The sequence below is a fragment of the Anolis sagrei genome, chromosome 4, assembly GCF_037176765.1.
Source record: "Anolis sagrei isolate rAnoSag1 chromosome 4, rAnoSag1.mat, whole genome shotgun sequence".
Taxonomy (NCBI): Eukaryota; Metazoa; Chordata; class Lepidosauria; order Squamata; family Dactyloidae; genus Anolis; species Anolis sagrei.
Window position 1 is genome coordinate 187,583,491 of NC_090024.1, and position 17,543 is coordinate 187,601,033.

The following is a 17,543-nucleotide window of genomic DNA, read 5'->3' on the forward strand; positions in this document are numbered from 1 at the left end:
CCACTCAGTTTCCCACCCACTCAGTTTCCCAGCCCTCTCCTAAGTAAAACAATTCCCTAAAAATAATTTAAACCTGTTTATTTATTATTTTATTTATTTATTTTCTCATTTTTCTTTTCTTTTTCTTTTTGCATACAGAGGTACAGATTAAAATAAAGTATAAATAAAAACCTCACAGTGCTAATGACCTCACAATCTCTGAGGATGCCTGCCACAGATGCAGAAGAAACATCAGGAGAGAATGCTTCTAGAACATGGCCATATAGTGCGAACAACTTACAACACCCCAATAAAAACAATTCATAAAAGTGTTGTCAAAGGCTTTCATGGCCAGAATCACTGGGTTGCTGTGAGTTTTCTGGGCTGTATGGCCATGTTCCAGAAGCATTCTCTCCTGACGTTTCACCCACATCTACGGCAGGCATCCTCAGAGGTTGTGAGGTCTGTTGGAAATTTGGCAAGTGTGATTTATATATTTGTGGAATGTCCAGAGTGGGAGAAAGAACTCTTGTCTGTTCGAGGCAAGTGCTGATGTTGCAATTGGGCACTTTGATTAGCATTTAATCACCTTGGCAGCAACCAGCCAGGCTTTGAAGCTGCAAGGTCATTCAGTGCTAATCAGGGTGCCCAATTGCAACATTCACACTTGCCTCGAGCAGATAAGACTTCTTTATCCCACTCTGGACATTCCACAAATATATAAACCTCACTTGCCTAGTTTCCAGCAGACCTCACCTCTGGGATGCCTGCCATAGATGTGGGAAAAGCATCAGAAGAAAATGCTTCTGGAACATGGCCATACAGCCCGGAAAACACACAGCAATTCTTGAAAGCCTGTTATATAAGCAATCCCATTGAAAATAGTAATTTAATCTAGTTTTAATTTAATTGTATTATTTATTTTGTTTTTTGGTTCATTCAGTTCATCAATATATTTTCCAAGTTGAAGTAAATGTTAATTTTAAAATGTTTTGGAAATTCTGATGCTTCATGAGAGGTATCAATTGGGATCAAAGTGACTGATACTCTCCTACACCTTGATTTGGCAGGGACAAACCTAATAAACCTTCTGTTCTCTTACTATTTTAGAATGTTTTTAAAATGTCCATGTTTCTTTCTCCTCCTTCTACTTTCTTCTCCCTTTGTTCCCAGCATATTTCAACTGCTTTTAATTGAGTTCAAAGTGCAAAAATATTTGTGCTCAGCTAAGTGAGGGAAGGGGATACTAGAGGACAGATTCTATCCCTTTCCAGTAGACTCAGAAACAAGCAAACTGCTGCAGCGTCTGCTAGCTTTTATGTTTTTCTGCATGTTGCATAACTGTTGCCATCTTGACCACACTTTTAAGGTTGCTTGAACAACATTCCCCAGTTTTCATCTGTAAAATGTAGGAAGGTATGTAACTGGCTTTGAACATTTGTACTGCCAGAAAGCCATTGCACCACTTGTATATGCTTGAATGATTCAGAGGTTTGGTATGGTTGCTTCCAGATGTTCCAAGTCATAGATCAGTTTCCTTGAAGTCTTAAGCTTAACTTAAAATCATTTTGAGATTTCAACACATAATATGTTTATAATGGTTTTAAATTCCAGCAATCACTTATGTTAGTATTTCTTGAGCAATTATTGTGACATTTTCAAGATTAGTTCTATGACTGCAAGTTAAAAACAATTCATGTGTAAGGTTTTAATATTTATTTGTATTGATCCATAAACTATGTATTGTACAACCTAAACAATAAAAAAGCCGAAACAACCATTTATAATCCAGAAACATTTACAGTTTGTTGGTCCTTATTAACTCTATATTGGTAGATATCATTTAGGAAGAGAGCAGATGACATTTTTGGCCATGGTGATAGAAGACAGAAATCAGATAAGGTGCAAAACAATATATTTCAGTGTATTTTTCTCCCTTTCTTTTCAGGCTGGTGGATGATCGGTGTGTGGTGGAACCAGCAGCTGGAGATCTGGATAATCCACCCAAAAAGTTTCGAGGTACGAAATCAAAGAGTAAAGCTAACTTTTGGGGTGGATTGGCTACTGTTTTAAATTCCATAGAAATAATACTTCACCGCAAACTTGCTTTAGCAGTGGTGTAACATCTTTGTTCCTAGTCAGCGCCAGGGGCACTTTATGACTTTATGACATTAACAGTTTTGTGTTTGAATAACAAAGTAATTTTTAAAGAATCATTGGAAATTAACATTGATACAGTTTTCTGAGTGAGCTTTCTACTTAAATAAGATGTAATATTTGGTCCTCAGAATTTATTGAGTTAATGGCAGTAATACTACTAGTTAATTCTTACATTAACCCTATAAGTTTTGCTAGTAACATTGTCCTGGATTTTAGTCTTTGTTGTGACACAGTATGACTTCTATTAACTTACTGATAATAAGAATTAGCAGCACTGAATTTATGAACCCATTAAATCAGGTAAGCTGTAGAATGGTAGGGATGAATGTAGAATGCATAGTTGGAAAGTTGAGCAAAGCTAATGGGCCTGAGAACTAAAGGCCGCTGGTGGATCATCACTTTCTCACCTTGCAGTGAGTTTTTCTACTTCAATACTGTAGAAAAAAGTTAGTTACAGGTATGGTTAAATAAACATAGTGGAGAGATGCTTTGTCTGTTTTTTGGGAAACATTGGGGCTATGTTTTCCACAGTACATTTTCTCTGTCTTGTTTTTTTTCCCCTTTTGTTGCTTTGGACAGCTGCTGTCAAAATTGCATGGTGCTGTCATAAAAAAACCCTTAATATTTGCTTCAATGGAAGAGCTGTTTGGAATGCATTATTTTACCAACCTGAAGCAAGTTCAAATTCAGCCCCATATTATTTGTTTTGCACAGTATGAGGTAGCTCCACCCAAGAACACCTGAAAATAAAACAGCAGAGACTTAAAGTGTAAAAGGTTGAAGGATAGTTTTTGCTTCCCCAGCACAGTGAGATGAATCACAATATAGTCAGTCATCCACATTTGCAGGCTTAACTTTTGTGGATTTGATTCTTTGCAGATTTGATTAATATGCTATCTCTGCTAGAGGTTGTCCATAAAATCATGTTGCAGGACTCAGAGGGTCCTAAAAAGAACATTTCTCTAGGAATGTGTAGGTTCTTTGGCATTATTCTATATTATTCTAAAGTTGATGGTAGATTCCTCATGAAGGACTTAGAGATTCCTAGGGAACTTTTCACACGGGTATTTCCCCCCGTTTTGTGACTTTTATTTGCATTAAGGACAGGGACTGTTGTGTACCATGACATTACGCAAGGCAAGTCCAGCCCACATTCCTCCCAAAGTGGAGGGGAAGTGCCAAAAGGTGCGTTCTCCATCACTATGGGGAGGAAAGTGCAATTTGGGTAGCTCTGATGGAACTATCTACATTTTCCTCCCCTTTTGCCGTATAATGGCAGAAAGGGCAGCGGGACAACACGTGTTGCCTTGCATTGCTAATCTTTTTGCCATCTGATGGGGACAGGCACCCTGTCCCATCCCCACTGTGTGATAGAGGATGGAAGAAGGCACGTAAAGAGGTCCTTAGAGAGGTGTTTTCTTAGGTACAAAATAATGTTTTTTAAAAAATTCATGTGAATACTTCCAATTAATATTTTACTGTAAAAATTAATATTTTATTGTAAATATTTGTGAATGGTGAGTTGTCTGAGTTGAATTAAGAAATTGTCTGAATTGGTATCTCAAAATGGTGACCCTTGGTCTAGTTATGGTCCCTGAGCAATGGCTGCCTGTCCCCAGCAGGTTTCCAGGAAAGAGAAATACAACTGTAATCAATCAGTTTAGTGTTACTCCAGCTTATTGTGAAAAAAGGCTCAATGATGTTTGTGTACCTTCAAGTCCTCTGTGGACTAATGGGAACTCCATGAATTTTATAGGGCTTTCTTAGGCAAGCACCACTCAAAGGTGGTTGAACACTGCCCCCTTCTAAATTAATAAGCTTGTTAGCTAAGCATGACTATACTTGTAATTTTTTGTTTTGTATGATCTGTTTTGTTTTGTATGTAGCTGTTATCCAGAATGTTATCTTATATTATTCTATTTAAAAGGCAGAGACTTAATGAAAAAGAAAAGCTGAAGGCAAGAATTCAAGAATGAATATCCAGAAATCGGTAGCCACAATAGTATCTTTCAGAAAATCTTTCAGAAATATTGAATTCATTCAATATGGTGTCCATTTTATTGGGAGTGTAGAGACTGAGCAGGGTGAAGGGTACGAAGAAAGGAACGGGAGACTAAACATCCCTGATTCAGTTAGAATTTAAGGAGAGGCATTAATATGAACCTCTCCTGTTTGGCACAGTTCAGCAATTCTTTCCTTGACTAATGTTTTGGTAAATAGCTCTCATTCATGAAACAGCCACAGATTCGAAAAGATCGCTCTGTGTGCTGGTTGTCTGAAGTCCTGAATCCAGATCAAAGCAAATGTGTCATTGAAAGGGTAGGGCACTTCTTGGCCCGTGAAAGAGGAGGCCAGAGCCAAAGCAGCTGCACAAGCAAGCCAGATTCTTTCTCTTCTCTTTCCTAAAACTTCCCTTTTTCTACTGCATCCATCTCCAGCCTGGCACCCTCTAGAACAGGGGTGTGAGACTCATTCTCATCAAGGGCCACATCCACCTTATGGTTACCTTCAAAAGCCTGTTTTAATCCAAGGGTGGAGAATCATTGGATATAGAGTGCCAACTATATTTGTTTTACATAGTGGTTGGTGCTCTTTAGTTTTTACCCAATATGGGTCCCCAGATGTTATGGGACAACACCTCCCATTACTTTTGATTATCTGTAGTGTGGACTGGAGATAATGGGAATTGCAACCCAACAGCCCTTGTGGCTCTGAAATTGGGGAAAGGTTAAAGGACATCTTAATGCCAGACATCATAGCCACAAGCCTTCTATCTAAATCCAGATCCAGGCTAAAGACAACAAATTGCAGCCTCCAGATGTTAATGTACCCCAACTCCCATCAGCCCTAGTCATGATGTCTAATCATGACAAATAGAGGAGTTGTATTCCAGCATCTGGAGGGCCACATAAAATGAGATGGAGGGCAGGATTCGGCCCTCAGGACTAGAGTTTGACACATATTCTCTAGAACAGGGGTCCTCAAACTTTTAAAAGAGAGGGCCAGGTCACAGTCCCTCAAACTGTTGGAGGGCCAGATTAAATTTGAAAAAAAAAACATGAATGAATTCCTATGCACACTGCACATATCTTATTTGTAGTGCAAAAAACACTTTAAAACAATACTATAATTAAAATGAAGAACAATTTAAACAAATATCAACTTATTAGTATTTCAGTGGGAAGTGTAGGCCTGCTTGTGGCTGATGAGATAGGATTGCTGTTCCTGTTGTGTGCTTTCAAGTAGTTTCAGACTTAGGGTGACCCTGAACGAGGGCCAGGTAAATGACCTTGGAGGGCCATATCCGGCCCCCGGGCCTTAGTTTGTGGACCCCTGCTCTAGAAATACCAGTCTACACTTTCTCCCATTGCTTGCCAGTATGGCCAGCGCCAAACTATTGATATCAAACTGTACGGCCCATTACATTTGTCAAGTCTACCTCTGGGCTTGGAAGAGTGTGAAGGTGGCCTGTTACAGATTGAATATCGTTTATCTGAAATGTTTGGAACCTGAAGTGTTTTTGGATTTTTTTTGAATTTTGGAATGCCTGTGTTTGCATACACACACACACACACACACACACACAGAATAGGATAGCTTGGAGATGGGATCCAAGTCCAGACCAGAATTTCATTTATGTTTTATATACACTTTAATCACATAGCATGAAAATAAATTTAATAATTTTGTGCATGAAACAAAATTTGGGTACACTGAAACTTTAGAAATCAAAGGCGTCATCATATCTCAGTAATTTTGGAGTATTTCAGAATTCCAGTTAAGGGATGTTCAACCTGTATTGTGTCAGCAGATATAACATTTATCAGACAGGGTCTACTGCCATGTATAATAGGAATGGAGTGTGAGAGGACATGTACTACAACTCTTAGTGTTCGAACAGAGACATTTGGAGTATGCCCCTAATTTAAAACACACAGTGTTGGAAAGTAGGACCCTTGCATTGCTGCTTCTCTATACACTGTGATATTGGACCATCTTTGAATACCACCTTTATGATATGTCACTTTCTGTTTAAATCTTCCTATCTAAACTGAGTTTAAAAATTGCAAGATGTTGTTTCATAGCAGTGGATTGGGTTCTGTTCTACAGTTTGTTTTTGTGAAACATACAGACTGTTCTGTCGCACGCTGGGCCTGTAACAGCTGTACTTTTCTATAGGACGTATACTTTAAACCCAGCGGGAAGCCAGGGGGGCCTCAAAAAGAGGTTCTCAGGAATTTTTCTGAAGTGATGGTCTTTAAAGTCTTTGATGATGCAACAAAGTCTTTATTATGGAACAAACAACGAATCTTCAATGGTTCAAACAACACTTCAAGGCTCTCTTAGTCTAGTCCTCAATGGACTGGTATCTGACTTTAATTAACTAAACTTTCTCTGTAGGAAAAACCCTTTTTAACCTCTCCCAGGCTGCTTTCTATCTATGCCTCATCGGTGTGGGACCTACTACCGATTCCAAATGCATCTGGGTAGCGAGTAGACCTACCAGCCGAGGCTTGAAGATATTTCAGCTGGAGTTCCGTGGATCTGTAATGCTGTTCTCCTTTCGAGAATTCTTAGAAACTTCATGGCTGTTCCCTCTGATGCTGAGAGGCTGAGAGGCTGTGAGCTCTCAGCCAGAGCTTTTGGGACCTTTCTCCTGGAATTTCCGCTTCTGTATCACTGGATGTTAAGTTTCCCTGGATGCTCCTTTTTCCCTGGATGGTTAATTCCCCTGGATGCTCCTTTTTCCCTGGATGGTTATTGAGAAAGTAAGCTTTTCTATGGGATGAGCTGGTCTACATCCTATAGCTTAGTTACCTTGTGTGAGATTGCCCAAAAAATGGCTCCTTTCCCTCCCAGAGCCCAGAACAAGGGGCGGAACCAAAGCTTAATTATGATGGACAGGAGGCCTGTCCTATGACTGCAAAACAGATAACAGAAAGAAAATAAAGTTGGAGCTCCTGGTACAGTTGTACCAGCACACAGACACTTAAGCTATTTGAATAGAGTTACTCCCTAGAACGGATAATTCTGTTGTTAGTGACTTACTTTTGATTTTTTTTAAAAAGGTAGATGGATTACTATTATCATTAGAAATTGAAAAAGGAATATCATTATTTAAAAATAATGGAGCAGTAGACAAAAGTAGTAAGAAAAGCAATTTTAAATATAGAGTTTTGCAAAGCTTGTTTTTTTTTAAAACAATCTTTGTTAGTGTTCTTTGATCTCCCTGTTAAAGAGAGTGCTACATTTCTGGGGGAAGATAAACTACAACAAATGAATGGGAAAAATAAAATAAAACCATGACCCCAGTTCTTTTTGAAACACAGAGCTGACCTGTTGTTCAAAAGAAAGAAATTATGCAAAATTCCAATATGCATTTTGCAATATCAGCTTAGGGTCATGGGATGAGAGTATCTTTTGTCTAACTGTAGATTTAATCAGAGTGACTGACAACTTATCTAAGTTATCCTATGGGTATTAATCCACTAGTGCAGCAGGTTAAACCACTGAGCTGCTGAACTTGCTGACCGAAAGTTTGGTGGTTCAAATCTGGAGAGCAGGGTGAGCTCCCGCTGTTGGACCCAGCTTCTGCCAGCCTAGCAATTTGAAAACATGTAAATGTGAGTAGATCAATTGATATGGCTTCTGCGGGAAGGTAATGGCCCTCCATGCAGCCATGCTGGCCACATGACCTTGGAGGTGTCTATGGCTTAGAAATGGAGATGAGCACCGCCCCCAGAGTCACACACAACTAGACTTAATGTCATGGGGAAAACCTTTACCTTTACCTTATCACTTGGCTTAGTATTTGAATCACCTTCGGGTTGAGAAAGGCGGTATATAAATACAGTAAATAAATATATAAATATGGTAAATAAAAAAACAAAAATCCTTGGTCCTTTTACTTTCAATATATTTTACAGAAGTAATTAAATAGAATTATTTTCTTCTTCTTTTTCATTAGGGATGGAAAGAATTGCAATTATGCCATTGATGAAATCATTGGCCACTTCATTGTTGTGTGTTTGTTGATATGTGTTATGACATGTTTAGTGACTTGTAAGCATAATTGTTTGCTAATGTTCTTCCCAATGGATGCAATACGTGATTTTTGCAGTTTCCATCTGTTTGTAAAAGAAGCTTCAACTTCTTTTCAAAGACTATTCACAGTGTAATTCTTCACAAAATTCACACTTGACTGTTTTGTGCAAAAAAATAAATAAAAAGACTCCATGCAAATTTTGCACAGAGTAAGTCTCCAACTGCAGCATTTGCCACACAAAAATGAAAATTCTGCATCGGAAATGCTCTTTCCTGAAGAAAACAGCCACATGCAAATTTTGCATACAATAAGACCTTAACTGTGAAGGTTCTTTTCAAGCCAGGATTTTTTTGACCTGAGTATATTGACACTAGAGAAGCATGTTTTTTCAGCCATTTTATATGTGCTTGTGAATATTGTTCTCATCTCCACTACTGCCACTGATTCTGGGAGAGAAATATCACCCACTACTCTCCTTTGTCATGTTTTTAACCTGTTTCCTTTGCCACACTTTGGGAAGACAAATCATAAATACAGTGAGTGTGATAAAGATTTTTTCCAGCTTCTGATGAATTTTCTACAAAAATTTTCTCCAAAAATTTCTACATTTGCCATACAGTGCTTTTTAAAGATGGAATTTATTCTACAAGGATATGCAACAATTAGCATAAACCTCCACATGCTTAATCCTTGCCATTCTGAGATTTAGTGTAACTGATTCTGGATGCAATGCCATTAGGGCTTGTACTGCTCCAGGGCTGTTTCTGTTCTTGACGTCAACAGGTTTCAATAGGAATAGGTTCAAGAAAACTGTGGAAGTAATAACATTATCATAAAAATAGCTTGTCCTCTTAAAACATAGAAAACGTCCTCAATGGAACACTTGTGTGAGACCTTCCAGCTTTCAGGTTCTTTCAAGGGTAACTTCTATTATCTCTGCCTCCATCAGCTACCCACAGAGAAATACAACATTGTTGGTATTTATTTATTTACCATTCTTTATTTACCATACTAGGATTCAAGGTGGCCTTACAAGGCAACAATTCAATGATGCATATATCCATACATCAATGGATAAACAAAACATTACAACCATCCCATTAAAATGTAACATTAAACAACAATTGAAATCACATAGTTCAAGTCTTATTCCAAGGCCAATCTGGGTCATCATTAAAATTAATTTACAATCTCTTATTACCTCACTCCCATTATTGACCAAAAACCTGATCCCAGAGCCAAGTTTTTAGGGTTTTTTTTCTGAAGGCCAGGAGGGAGAGGGCTAATCTAATTTCACCAGGGAGGGAGTTCTGTAGATGAGGGGCCACCACTGAGAAGACCCTGTTTCTCATCCAGACCGGTTGTACTTGTGAGGGGGTAGATCCGAGAGCAGGGCCTCCCCTGATGATCTTGCCTCCAAAGTGGATCATAGAGGGATATATGTTCAGACAGGTAAGCTGGGCCAGAACCATAGTATTGTATTACTATTATGTTCAATACCTTGAATAGCTCATTTAAAGTTTAGACTAATATCTAAATCTAAATTTTGTTAGATTTTAGCTATTCTTGTAAGCCGCTCCAAACCTCAGAGGAGTGGCGGCATATAAGTTCAAATAATAAATAAATAGACCACATTTGGCACCTCATTGAAGCCTAAGGGCAGTGTAGGAGTTTAATAGGTGATTTCTAAGAAAGGAAAGCTACACTTTTACCGCAACAATTGTAAAAAATAAAAGAAAGGAAAAGAGAGATGGTCTATTGGCTAAAGATCAACTTGCAAGTCATTTGATTGACCAACAGGGGATACAGCTTGAATTAAACAACTTTATTTGAGACAAGATCACATTTTTCTTGTTTACCTAATTAAACCTTAAAACTTTTCTTTCAGCACTTCGTTTTGAGTGCCTCCACTATGTAACATGGGCAAGACTTAGTGCCAACTTAGAAAAGAGAGGCATCTGAGTTAGCACTTCCTAAAGTGGGAATCCAGGGACTATTTTATGGTGAATTTCTAGGAAAAAAGAAACAGTTCTCATCAACGAGAACAAACAGTTAAGAAAAGAAAAGAAAAGAAATGCTGGTGCTCCACACCGGATAATCCTGAAAAAGCGCAGATTTAGGAGATACCAATCCAGCTGTGAGCCTACTCTGAGAGGTTCATTTGCACCTTCTTTATGGTCTTATGGAGTTTTCAAGTCTGTGGTCTTAAAATCTAATTCTGTCTCTCAAAATCTGCATACTGAGTATTAGATTTATATAAAGGTATAGGTTTTAGAGATAGATTTTAATGATATTTGAATGAATTTTCTCATATTCTCCTCAAGCCATCTACAAAACAGTGCTGTGGAGTAGTAGATGTAAATAAATAATTCAGAAGCATGGATTTCTTTTTGGAGATATATATTCTCATTTGGGCTCTGGTATTAATTAGTATGTGTTCTGTTTGGATAGACTAATTCTGACAGGAAAATTGTGGCTTCCACTGGGAATTTCCTTTAAATGTACATATTCTTCACTGGCACTTCTTTTTAAATGAACCCATGGGAACATTGCTGAAAAAGGGCTTATATAATGGTCTCTGTTTCATTGCAAAAGATCCACACTCATATAAGTGCTTCTGGTGACTTCTTAAATCAAACATACTTTAAGGGGTGCATGTTTTTACAATTTGAACTACAGCTTGGCTTCTGGGCATACCGAATAGGGATTTGTGTCTTGCAATTCCAGAAGTAATCCCCCCCCTCCCCCCCAGTTCTGTTTGGGAACACATTAACAGCAACTCCTTTGAATCCAGCTACCAACACATAGTCCAACTAAGAGGTGCCTGGACTTGGCAAGGTTGGCGGAAGCCTCTGCTCAGAGCTTGGCAGCTCCAGTTCCCCCACTTATTGTGGTTTCCCTCGAGGCTCCTCAGCAAGACAGGCCTCCATGCTCGAACATGTCAGAAAGGACAGGCAAGGTGTAAAAAGACTTTCTACTCTGTAAATAGATGGCAATAAATGGTTTGGGGTTTGTTTTTTTATTCAGTGGCTGTCTACATGGATGGATAGATCAGGGAGTAGAACTGGCTCGTTGCTGTGGAATTAGAACATGAGCACATGTTTGATATACTTCAAAGTGTCCTTCAGAAGATGCCGAGCTATTATGAGGGATCAGCAAGAGGCAGAAAATGTTTTAGCAATGCATTTACACTTTGCTTCTGTCCTTGTCTTCAATTCTCAAGCTAATTCTTCAGGCAAGTCACTGAATCATCAGTGCATTTCAACCCTTATGTAACTTACTTGGAAATATACACATATTCATTCAATCTGTAGCCTTCAGGGTTTTCAACTACAACTCCAGGAATCCATTGCCATTGACCATGTTGCCTGGGGCCGAAGGAATTTACAAGATGCTTGCCTCTGAGGATGCTTGCCATAGATGCAGGCGAAACGTCAGGAGAAATGCCTCTAGAACATGGCTCTATAGCCCGAAAAAACCCACAAGAACCTTATGCTAATCATTATTCTGTGACCTCCTTTCCAAACCCCTCAGATATTTTCTGTGCAATTAACTTATAAGTTAAGATTGGCACTACAACCACATCAGAAAACAGAAGTATGTAATAATAATAGTAAGCATTACAAAAATGGGTGATGATATTAATGTGGGGCCATTCTGACTCCTTGATCTCTTTCCCTTCCAGATTGTCTTTTTAGAGTATGTCCCATGAACCGCTATTCTGCACAGAAGCAGTATTGGAAAGCTAAACAGACCAAACAGGACAAGGATAAGATAGCTGATGTGGTGCTGTTGCAGAAACTTCAGGTATGATAAGCTCCAAACCTATATTAACCAGTTTCTTTTTTCCTAGTCAAAGAAGCAATAAAGCCAGTGCTTCTTGGTGTGGTCCCTGACTTGGATAAACTGCTATCCTATCATAGCTGGTGTGCTTGTGGTTTACCCTGTGGGTATGCAGGTATTGCACAGTACCTTCAAATTGACTCTGACTTATGGTGACCCTATTAGAGAGTGTTAATTACAAGATTTACTTAGAGGGGGCTTGCCATTCCTTTCCTCTTAGGCTGAGAGAGTTGACTTGCCCAAGGCACCAATTTGGTTTCCATGACGGTGCAGGAATTTGAATCCTAAGGCCCAGGACAATACTCGGACCACTACACCAGTGGTTCTTAACCCTTTCTTTACCAGAGACTTTCAATATGCTTTGTTGCTGGAGACCTCTAAGACATAACTCTACTGCTTTTCTATATAATCAGTTTCTGGACACTTGTCTCTCCATTTATCTTTCTTTCCATCTTCTTTCTTAATTGTAAAACCTCATAACTTTTCTTCAGGAGTTTGTGGCTCTCCTATGAGGACATGAGGGACACCTGGGGTTCCACAGACCACAAGTTAAGAACTGCTTCATAATACCATGCTTCTTCTCACATTCAGATGTCATTGAACTCTAATTTCCAGAACCCTTCACCATTAGCTATCCTGGATGGAGTTTCATTACCCCAAATGTCTTGGTTCATAGCACAGGATAGAAGTTGGTTGTAAGGATATCTGATATCTGTCCCTGTACCTGCAATCCCAGATACTTAACATTTCTAGAGCAAGACTAAGGATGCATCTGCTTTGTAGAATTGATGTAGTTTGACAACACAATGGAATCATGGAACCAGGCTTCTCCGACAAATAGTATTGGTGCCTCACCAAACTACAAATCGCAGTTAAAGTTCTGTCAAACCTCATTAAATCCACAGTAGATGTACCTCTAGAGACAGCCAAATATATAATCACTGCTTGAAGGGTTAAAAATATTCCACAGATATATAAACCCCACTTGTCTAGTTTCCAACAGACCTCACAACCTCTGAGGATGTCTGCCATAGATGTGGATGAAATGTCAGGAGAGAATGCTACTGGAATATGGCCATACAAGCCATCCTGAGTGCCCCCTCGGGGGTGAGAAGGACGGGGTACAAATGCGTAAAATAAATATATGGCAAACATTCAGTGTTGGGACATAAACTATAAATATACACAAACATTTACTATAAATATACACACACATTTTAAATGTTTATTTTTATTGTATATTGTTTGTGAAGACATTGAATAGTTGCCTAAGTGTAAGCCGCCTTGAGTCCCCTCCGGGGTGGAGAAAGGTCGGGTAGAAATGTTGTAAATAAATAAATACAGCCTGGAAAACTCACAGCAACCCAGTTAAAAATATTCTTGTTAAAAAAGTGAAAACTAAGCTTCTTATGATGCTGAATTCTTCCCTGATACCAGTTTCTGCATGTGTATAATAGGCTTGTGGAATGTGTGTTGGCCTGTCTGTATCATGGCTTTCACTTGCCTTTTCCTATATTTTTTTACAGTGAGACCCAGCTGCTCTGCTGGTTTGTTGGATCTTGGCCAGTGCCGTTTATATTGTATAATGAGATTAAAATAGTAACTCCTCACCATCAGCAACTGTGGTTAGTTTACATGGAGGCAAATTAGTAAATTATTGTTGGAAATCCAAAGGAAGGGAATTTTCTAATTTTAGGGGAGGCGTGACATTGCTCCTACTTTGTTTAATACATTTGCATGCAGTTTCTCAATCATAATATAAAGAGAGAGTAAAATTCAAATCCAACTTCCCAACAAAGTCCAGCTTTTGTAAAACAGATTTTAAAATAGCAGATTTTATGCTGCTATAATATACCTGCTTATTCAAAGACTCTTGGCTGTATGGCAACAAATAGTCAAAATGTGGAAAAGTTATTCTTGGGGGTTTTAATTCCCTAAATCCCTCTAGCCAGCATGGCTACTAGTTGTACTTTCAAAAGTAACCTTTCTAAGTATTGTCGAAGGCTTTCATGGCCAGAATCACTGGGTTGTTGTAGGTTTTTTGGGTGTTCTAGAAGCATTCTCTTCTAACCTTTCTAAACTCTACAAATCACCTAATCTACCATACAGCCAACCTTAAGAAAAACAAAATCTATTGCTGTTTGTCAAGGAACTTTGTTCTCCCACTGGCTAGTTTAAACTGAGAGAAAGTCATGAAGATCTACCTGGAGGTAAGCGCACAATGGTGCCACACAACATATAAAATGCAATACATCAGCATTTATAAAATCAATAACGTGTCAATTTACATAAAACCACAACATACAGAAATTAACAAAGCTCAACTCAATGCCACGTTTTACCGAGCACTTTATTTAATTTGAGTTGACCTTTGTTAATTTCTGTATGTTGTGGTTTTCACACATGAGGGCGTTCTCAGTGGTGGCCCCTCATCTGTGGAACTCCCTCCACAATGAAATCAGAGCAGCCCTGCCCCTCCAGTCTTTCAGGAAAAAAAAATAAGACATAGTTGTGGGACAAAGCATTTGAGCAGTAATTGTAGCAATGCAATAATGAGAGTAATTTTAATGTGACTGACAAATGGACAGATCTTGGACTGCGATTTGAACTTGCATGATTTTAATTGATATTTTAATAATTGATGATTTAATTATGTGGTTTTAATTGCAGTTGCTATTTTTGGAATTGTATGTTGTCAGCATAAAATTGCTGCCTGTTGTTAGGCTGCCCTGAGTTCCTTTGGGTGAAAAGGGCGGGATACAAATGTGGGAAATATATAAAATATTGAAAATTGTCAGCCCCAAGACACCATGCTGTAGCGCTCCACTTGAGACTGCGCACCTATTGAAGCTGGCATCTGTTACCTGTTCTTTGACATCAAGGATTTTACTCTTGATGCATGCTTCATAAGAACCAATAAAATTTTATATACAATTTTAAGTTTGGGAACTGTAGTGAGTCAAGGCTCCAAATGCTGGGACCCTTCAGGGCTGACATAGATTTCCAGAAAAGCAAGGAAGAAAGTTAGAAAGAAATACAAGGAGGAGGAGGAGAGAATGGTAGAAACCAAACCATAATTGGCAAGATATCTATTTTTATGTTTGAATTATTTTTTAACATTAAACAGCAAGGTAGATGCAATCAATTTAAAAAGTGAATTGCTGTTCATGGAGGGTTCAGGGGGCAGTGTATACATTTTTGGTCCAACCTGGCAGGGCCAGAGGCCACAGAGAACAGCCTTAGCTGGGTTGTATTTGGCTGCAGGTCTGTAATTTACCCATTTTTGCTAGATGGAACAGATTCATTGCATCTTTTTATTTTTATTTTTTAAAAAGATGCCTCAGGCAGGTACTGTATTTTGGGTTGAGTATTAATAAAGGAAGCCAGGGCTGTATTTTTGTGGAAGCAGAGACAGAGAGTACTCATTATTCAAAGTACCAATACAAACGTCTCTGCCAAGGTAACCCACATTCTATGTCAATTAACCCGAATTCACCAGCGTATATAATTCGATCTATCTAGATATAGGCATGGATTGTGAATTATAGATATAGAAATATATATGTATATATAAAATGGCTCTATATCAGATTTCTCACAAGCAGCATTAAACATGTTTTTGAACTACTGCTGGCAGAGTGCAGAGCATGAGGCTGCAGGCCCCGCATGTCTTCTGCTTACCAACAGAACTCTTACTAAACACACCTTTAGCTTTTGAATTTTCATGATGCACTTTCAGAATTTTTGCAGTTTTAAAGGTCAGCTGCTGGATGCTGAATTCTCAATTCAGGTTTTGTTCTACACATAAGGAATTGAGATTTAAAAAAAGCCTTGAGTAAAGAGGCTTGATCTAAATTGATCTAAATAGGAGGTGGGGTTGCCACATCAAGTCTATGCTGGGCCTTGAGATTTTAGGGTCTAAATCTGAGACCTAGCAGGACACCTTTGTGTGGTTTACCAGGTCATGATTACAAGGATGATGTTATTAAGCATAATACATTAAGCATCACTCACAATTGTACAAAGTATGTCATATAAATAGCTCACACCACATTAAGTCTTAAAAATAATAAAAATAATATACCCACCCTTTCAAGGCAGTTCTCTTGCTCTGAGATTCCTCTCCCACAGGCAGAAATTTTGGGATGAGGAGCCAGTCTCTAGGAGCTGTCTACCCCAATAGGAGGCAAAATGAAAAGGAAAGGCAGGAACAAAAGAAAAAAATTAGAGCTGTCTTTGTGCTGTCAAAAAGGTTTTGAAGAATATCTTATTCTTGATGGTCAGGTTTGTTGTTCCCTTGACTGCACCTTGGGCCAAACAAACATGCTTTCTTGGTTTTTCCTCTTTCGATCCATTTCACTATCTGTTCCTTCCAATACTTCCTGTGGTCTGGCCAAGCCTAGAAGCCTCAAGGGCTATTTGCTTATTTTTCTTTGAGTTCCTTTTGCTGCTTCTGTTTCCCCAGAACTCCAACCCTCTCTCAAGTTGTCCATGCTCTGCTTTCATCAGCTTTGCTGCCAGACTGAAAACCCAGTCAAATACTAATCCTGTGTTTTGGGAGAGATTAGGGTATAATTAAATAAAAGCGCAGTAGCATTTCTTAAAGCTTTGGATTGCCGGTGAAGCATCCCTAAAGAGACAGGCTCTGCCAGGGTGGATTTATGTTTTGGGAACCACCTACTGGGAAGATTGTTTGATGCCATGGCTTTGAGGAAGGTGACTCATGGCACATGGAAACTCATTTGCACCACACAGGTCCTTTGCTTTTCTTCAAGGCAGGCGCAGAAATCTACTCTCATGACGTCTCTGTTTTTTATTAGGTTGGACCAGCCATTTTATAACATTTCAATCATTCTTAAGTGAGATGAGAAGAAGGAAGGAACTTAGGGTGCATATACACGATTGAATTAAAGCAGCTTGACATCACCTTAACTGCCATGATTCAATGCTATGGGATTCTGGGAACCGTGGTTTTACAAAGTCTTTAGCCTTCTCTGCCAAAGAGTGCTGGTGACTCACCAAACAACAGTACCCAGGATTCCATAGAATTGTTGATGTCGCTCAAGGGGAAATGGGATTTACTCCAGAGCTTCCAGGAAATTTCAGAGTGATCTCACAATTTTTGACATGTGAACAGCTAAATCAGACTGGATCCAGTCTGATCTAGCAGTTCATACTCCCAGCAGACCCACCACTGTATTGCTGGCCACAAGCAGCTTCCTGGCAGAGGCTTGCTGGTGATGTAGCTTCTGATGGGGTTACATCAGAAGCTACATCATCAACATCATCAAGCCCTGCCAGCCGTCTGGATAGCCAAAGGGCTCAGGGGATGCTTTCCATCTGGATCAGGGCACCTCTGGAAAAAAATATCTTGGACTAACCACACGAGTGCACACTTAATCCTTGTGGCTGTGTGTCCTCCAGTATCAGAGACTGCATGTATCCCGGGTTCTTGGTGACCTTGGGCAAAGTGTGCTGTGCTAGTTTCCGAGGAAGGCAGTGGCAAAAATCTTGC

The 17,543-nt window shown here is 39.1% G+C and overlaps 1 protein-coding gene across 3 annotated transcripts in view; it reads left to right on the top strand.

Annotated features, from left to right (window-relative positions):
- ITPR3 (inositol 1,4,5-trisphosphate receptor type 3) overlaps positions 1 to 17,543 on the top strand; it is a 137,462-nt gene that overhangs the window by 36,300 nt on the left and 83,619 nt on the right. For all 3 annotated transcript variants that reach the window (XM_060773131.2, XM_067467987.1, XM_060773130.2), the window contains 2 exons: positions 1,928 to 1,998; positions 11,871 to 11,992. In XM_060773131.2, the coding sequence (XP_060629114.2) occupies positions 11,894 to 11,992 (99 nt within the window). In that variant the 5' untranslated portion in view covers positions 1,928 to 1,998; positions 11,871 to 11,893. The remainder of the gene's footprint in view (positions 1 to 1,927; positions 1,999 to 11,870; positions 11,993 to 17,543) is intronic.